The sequence below is a fragment of the Etheostoma spectabile genome, unplaced genomic scaffold (genome assembly GCF_008692095.1).
Source record: "Etheostoma spectabile isolate EspeVRDwgs_2016 unplaced genomic scaffold, UIUC_Espe_1.0 scaffold00014738, whole genome shotgun sequence".
NCBI classification, from domain to species: Eukaryota; Metazoa; Chordata; class Actinopteri; order Perciformes; family Percidae; genus Etheostoma; species Etheostoma spectabile.
In genome coordinates, this window is record NW_022604039.1 from 321 (window position 1) to 7,088 (window position 6,768).

General features: G+C 46.8%; 1 protein-coding gene across 1 annotated transcript; it reads left to right on the forward strand.

Moving 5' to 3' along the window:
* Window positions 1-604: 604 nt before the first annotated feature.
* Window positions 605-3,383, forward strand: LOC116679475 (polypeptide N-acetylgalactosaminyltransferase 10; the record flags this gene model as incomplete). Its single annotated transcript, XM_032509132.1, has 2 exons — window positions 605-802; window positions 2,030-3,383. Coding segments are annotated over 2 exons (366 nt in total), but the record flags the coding sequence as incomplete, so codon positions are not given.
* Between the last annotated feature and the right edge of the window lie 3,385 nt (window positions 3,384-6,768).

Genomic DNA, 6,768 nt, shown 5'->3' on the forward strand with positions numbered 1-6,768 from the left:
CAATACGATCTTGTGGTGCACATAACATTGGTAGAAACATTGTCGCCTCTCTGTCACCTTTTCATTGCTTTTTTGCCTCCTTTTCGTTGCCTTTTTGTCTCCTTTTAGTCGCATTTTAGCCTCCTTTTTATCACCTTTTTGTCTCCTTTTCACCACCTTTTCGTCACCTTTTCGTCTCTTTTTTATCTCCTTTTCGTTGCCTTTTTGTCTCCTTTTTGTAGCCTCTTTGTCACCTTTTCATCACCTATTCCTCCCCTTTTAGTTGCTTTCCGTTGCCTTTTTTGTTGCCTTTGTTGTTGCCTTGTTGTCATGGTAACTGCAGACATAGGACTCTGGTTACCTGGTCCTCAGGTCTCTGCAGGGTAAATCCAGACAGCTAGCTAGACTATCTGTCCAATCTGAGTTTGTGTTGACGACTAAAACAACTTCTGAACCTACACATGTTCCACCAAAACAACTCCCCTCCCTGAGACTATTCAGCAGCGGCACCGTGGCTCCGTCCGGCGCTTAGCCCCGCCCAATGTGATTGTGATTGGTTTAAAGAAATGCCAATGAACCAGAGCCCGTGTGGACTCACCAGACCCTCCTCCGGCGCGCTGTGGAGGAAGGTCTGGCTAGAAAGAGGGTGACGGCTCCGCTTCGTCTCCCGCAGGTGTTCACGTTCGGCTGGAGAGAGGACATCCGGGTGGGCGACCCCATGCACACCAAGAAGGTCTGCTTCGACGCCGTGTCCCACAACAGCCCCGTCACCCTGTACGACTGCCACGGCATGAAGGGGAACCAGCTGTGGCGCTACAGAGAGGTACGGCAGAGGAAAACCAACACCCACGTCAAAAATGTGTATAAATTAACATATTTGTTGCATTTTATCCTATTAATATTTCATGTATATTGTATCCTAGTATTTCATTTATATTCTTTGCTGTGTGACTGATTTTGCTGCTGCAACACTATAATTCCCCATTTTATTTGGATCAATATCTATCTATCTATCTATCTATCTATCTATCTATCTATCTATCTATCTATCTATCTATCTATCTATCTATCTATCTATCTATCTATCCATCTGCATTAGGTCAAATTGACCTGTTGTCCTATACCAATGTTCTTTTTAATTCCCCAAAATAACATGATTGATTCCAACGCTCTTTGCCAAGTATAAATCTCTACTTTCATTAATTTTGGGTCTTATTCAATTTTATAGCATTTGAAAAACAAATTGAAGTGTTGTTGAAATAGTATTGAGTAAAAGTTGACATATTCCAGTCTGTGATTATCCATCAACATCCATTCCTTTAATTTTAGTCTCAATAATTCCTAATTTCTGCTTTTCTAACTCAAACATTCGGTATAATTTCCTATAAATGAGGTTTATTGACCATAAATTCCAAAAATAACTACAAAACTAAAGTTCATAAGTTAGTGTTACGTAGTGTTGAATATTGAAAAAAACACCAAAAGTGTTTAAAAAAGGGACAGAAACGTAAGAAAATCTTAAAAACATTGATTAAAAGCATCAGCAAAAGTGTTGATTTTCAATTTTGACGGGAAGACGACACGAGGGTTAATCAACTATCCTCTTTTTTTTTTGTTTTCACTAACTCCACCTTACTAGTTTTACTACTTTTTGGAATTCAAAGTCCAACAACCGTCATTTATATAGAGTAATACCTAATATTTGCATTTAAAAAAAAAGCAGAAATTATGAATTATTTTGACTAATAGTTAACATCAGAGGAATGAAAGTCATCAATTGTATTTATAAAGAGTGTTGGAAGGAATCTAATCCATTTTTTGTGGTAATTTAGTTTTAAAAAAAACTCATATTTCAGACATAGACATTGTTTTGAAAGGGGTCAGATTTGACCCGAGGACGACAGGAGGGTTAATAAAGGGTCCATCTGGGGACGTGCACGGCACACTAGCTTAGGCTATAAATGCCTCGGTGTACGCTGCACACACACTGACAAAATTCCTCCCTGTGTCCCCCCCGCCCCCACCCCCCCTCCCCCACCCCCACCTGCAGGATAAGACCCTGTACCACGCGGTGAGTAACAGCTGCATCGACAGCAGCCCCAGCGAGCGGCGAGTCTTCATGAACACGTGCGACGCGTCGTCGGCCAGCCAGCGGTGGCTGTTTGAGAGGACCAACGCCACCGTGCTGGAGCACTTCAACCGGGGGGGCGCCAACTGAGGCCAAACACACACTGGCTCCATCTGATGCATTATGGGATACCGTGGGGGGAAGGAACACATCATTTAGAGTTGATCTCTGATGGAAGGGTTTGGTTCCGGTTCCTGCGCCGCTCATTCAGGCCCAGACGGAGTCGGCGGATATCTTTTGTACGTCGTTTTCAGCAGTGATCCAAAATGAAAGTCTTCAGTATTTTTTGCGGAGATTTCCCCTCCTCGCGCCGGGGATGTGTTGACACTCTGAGTTTCATTTGAAAAATCTCCAAATGTCCAAAATCTGCAACAGAATTACAGAAAAATGACAGAAAAATCTTGGTGGAATTCAGCATCCGCAGATAGCGTCGGTCCCGGTGACATTCCTCTCCTCTTTTCTCCTCTCCTCTCTCTCCTCTCCTCTTTTCTCCACTCCTCTCTCTCCTCCTTTTTCCTCCCTCTCTCTCTCCTCTCTCTCCTCTCCACCTCACTCTCCTCTCTCTTTCTCCACTCCTCTCCTCTTTTCTCCTCTCCTCTCCCTCCTCTCCTCTCCTCTTTTCTTCCTCTCCTCTCCTCTCCTCTCCTCCTCTCCTCTCCTCTCCTCTCCCTCCTCTCCTCTCCCTCTCCTCTCCTCTCCTCTCCTCTCCTCTCCCTCTTCTCCTCTCCTCCCCTCTCCTCTCCTCTCCCTCCTCTCCCCTCCTCTCCTCTCCTCTCTTTTCTCCTTCCTTCTGGGGGGGCGTCCTGCTGAGCCAAAGTCGTCCTGACAGCTGAATCCACCCATCCACCCTTGTCTCCACCCGCCTCGGCTACTAGTTTCTCCTCTGCAGGGCCACAGCTAACGCTAATTACTATTATTATATTATTATTATTCTCAAAGTTAATTAATAGATGAGTTGTTTGGTCTCTAAAATGTCTGAAAACGTGTCCCCCAAAGCCCGAGACGACAGCGTCCTCAGATGTCTCGTTTTGTCCACAACTCAAAGAGAACCGGTTCCCTGTCACAGAGAGAAGAAACTAGAAAATATTCACATTTAACAAAGCAGGAAACAGAAGTTTTCCCTTTTTTTTTTTCTTCTAATAAAAATGACCCAAACTAATGAGTCTGTTATCAAAATTTTGGGGAATTAATGTAATAGTTGAGAACTAATGGATTCATCTTCGCAGCTCTGCCCGTCTCTGTTGGCAGTGTGGCCCCAGCTGGGGGGGGGGGGGGGGGGGGGTTCTGTCTGTTTGTCTGTTTCAGACAAACAGACAGAGACTGTATTTTTCCTCACTGTATTATCGATGCGTCGTCACCGCGCCACATTCTCCTTTCATTTCTCTGAGGTGTGTGTGTGTGTGGGGGGGGGGGGGGTTGTGCGGGCAAACTCTTGCTGGCTAAGGGCTTGTTTGTCATGCTGGTGACGCCAGCAGCTGCTGTCACACCTTTTAAGAGTCTCCCCAGAGTCGCCCCCCCCCCCCCGACTCCACCAATCACAGACGTGACCCGTGTCACAGCGGCAGACCAGGCAGGACTGCCCCCTCCCCCCCCCCGGCCTGTCTACCTGGATCAGCTGCTGTGTGACTGGCAAGCCGGCTGATTCACAGCGGGGCTCGTCCTGATTGGCCGACTGCCCGAGCTGACGCATGACTTTAACGTACGGCGTGAGCAGGAGGCGGGACCAACGGAAGGAGGACTGTGATTGGCTCGCCGACGTTGCCCCGGGATGCGGACCAATGTGGGTTTAAAATGCATAAAGCACTTGTGTTTTTTTTTGTGTTTTTTTAAACTTGAATGAAATCTTAGTGCCTTGTTGGACGGAGACTAGACGCGTGTGTGTGCGTGTGCGTGTATGTGTGCGTGTGTGTGTGTGTGTGTGTGCGCGCATATGTGTGGGTGTGTGTGTGTGTGTGTGTGTGTGTGTGTGTGTGCATGCTCCAAAACGTCCACATCAGCAGAGGAGACGATTCACTCTGTGGAGGAAGTGACTGAGAAACTTTTCATCAAAAGAGTTTTAAGAATAAGTTGGACCTGGACTCTGGTGCGGCTTTTCCTAAACAAACACACACACAGACACACACACACACACACACACACACACATGCACACGTAACAGCTGGCTGTGAATAAAGCTGAAGAGTCTTTTTTCTTTCCTTTTTTTTCCTCCTGCCTTGAGGAGACCTCTGCTCTGCTCCAATCAGGATGCTGTTGTGTTGTTTTCTCCTTCCTGTTCCAGTGCATCACTTTAGTTCGAATCCTTTGGGTTTTTCTTTGATGTTTAAAATGAAATGTTGTATTTTGTTGTCTGGTGAGTCTGGACCCTGAGTTTCACCTCCTGATGGGTTAGTTCTGTGCTAAGCGCCATGTTTTTGCTCCAATCCGGTCTGAATCCTCTCTTCCAGATCTCGTGCTTTCCTTCGTTACTCGCGTCCGTTTCATCACTCGACAGAAACTCAAGTCCAGCTTATTCATTCATAAAAATGGAAGTTACAGCGCTCATACCCGCCGTAATACCCATAAGAACTAGAGCATGAATACAATACAATAAATACACTAGTACAATACTATACAGAAATACAGTAAAATAAAAACTTAAACATTTTCAAAATCGAGGCACCAATCACAGCCGCTGAGACGCTAAAGTCAACGGCTCAACCCACGTTTCAGATATAGATATTTTTATACGACAGGAGGGTTAATAAAAATAGAGTGGGAATTTCAAAATAAAGGCGCATCTTAAAGATCTTGATGGTGAACGACGATTCGATTACATTTCCAATTAAATATCAATCAGGTTATGTACGCTTTGGTTTGAAAACAAATAATTCCCCCTGCTCCGGCGTTTCCCCCTCTCATTCCCCCTGCTCTGGCGTTTCCATCTCATCCCCCTGCTCGGCATTTCCCCATCTCATTCCCCCTGCTCTGGTGTTTCCCCTTCATTCCCCTGCTCTGGCCTTCCCCCATCTCATTCCCCCTGCTCTGGCCTTCCCCCCATCTCATTCCCCCTGCTCTGGCCTTCCCCCCATCTCATTCTCCCTGCTCTGGCCTTCCCCCCCTCTCATACCCCTGCTTGGCCTTCCCCCATCTCATTCCCCCTGCTCTGGCCTTCCCCCCATCTCATTCCCTGCTCTGGCCTTCCCCCCATCTCATCTCCCTGCTTGGCGTTTCCCCTCTCATTAACCCTGCTCTGGCCTTCCCCCATCTCATTCCCCCTGCTCTGGCCTTCCCCCATCTCATTCCCCCTGCTCTGGCTTCCCCCCTCTCATTCCCCGCTCTGGCGTTTCCCCTCTCATTCCCCCTGCTCTGGCCTTCCCCCCATCTCATTCCCCCTGCTCTGGCCTTCCCCCCTCTCATTCCCCCTGCTCTGCGTTTCCCCTCTCATTCCCCTGCTCTGGCCTTCCCCCCATCTCATTCCCCCTGCTCTGGCGTTACGAGCCTCTAAACCAGAGACATTTGGACACGTCTGTCCCGTGTTGGTTATGAATAAAAAACGTTTCTCCTCCTGATTGGGTCTTATCGGACTAACGTCTCGTTTTTTGAGACTACAGCTACTAACGTTACCACGGCAACTACCACCAGCGGGCGGAGGCGTCTCCACGCTGCTTCCTGTTTATGTCCAGGACACCAGAAGGCGGAGGAGATATTTTGGTTTTTTGGGCGTGTTAGCTAAAATGGAGATTAGCAGTGTGTCTCAAATCAAAATACAGACAGTACACTTCGCGCACTACGTACTGTCTTGCATAGTGCGTACATTTTGACAGAGGAGGGTCGTCTCAAATCGCGCACGACCACGTGCACTTACCGGAAATGACGATCACATTTCATCTCTTCTTCTTCTGTAAAATTGTGAATTATATGTTAACAGTATAGCAAAAAGACTAATGTTCAACTTACATTTGTATTGCTCTGTCGGTCTCGCTATTGCGTTTTCAACCGCCATCAACAAAAGTTTTTTGACTCTTGTTAGCTCCGCCCCTTCCGCTACGTTGCCAAGATGGCGACCGTTGAGTGTGGTTAGTGTCCATCGATCCACACTCAGATTTCTGACCGTTTGAGTGCACCATCCGGGTATTTGAGTGCACTGCATTTGACCGCACTTCGACAATGTGAATGCACTATGTACTCAAAAAGTTAGTATTTAGTACAGAAGTGCGCGATTTGAGACACAGCCCAAGTTCTCCTAGTGGAGAGATAAAAAAAACACTTTTGGCACAAAACTGCTTAGAAACCAAAACGCAGCGATGTGAGTGTAGCGCGAGTCGCTAACGTTTCCGCCACAGGACCAAAGCCGACCCCCGTCTCAACCTTTCCACGTCCGGACTCCACTCACGTTTCCGGCCCTTGTTCCATTTCTTCGTCCAACACTGTAATTCGGGCCCATGTGTCAACGTCAGGTCCAATCCCGGGCTTTTATTGTGAAGGGCCGTTGTGACTGTGTGATGGGAACACTGTCCTCGTGTAGAGGGCTGGATACACAGCGCTGGTTTCACCCGGGTGTTTCCTTTACTGTACTTTTCTGTGTAAAAAATGTAAAAAAAAATTCAATGTTTTCGTCCTCATTTTTCACACTTTTGTCGCTTTTCACGATGTTTTTGGAAAAGTTTTTTGTCACTTTTTCT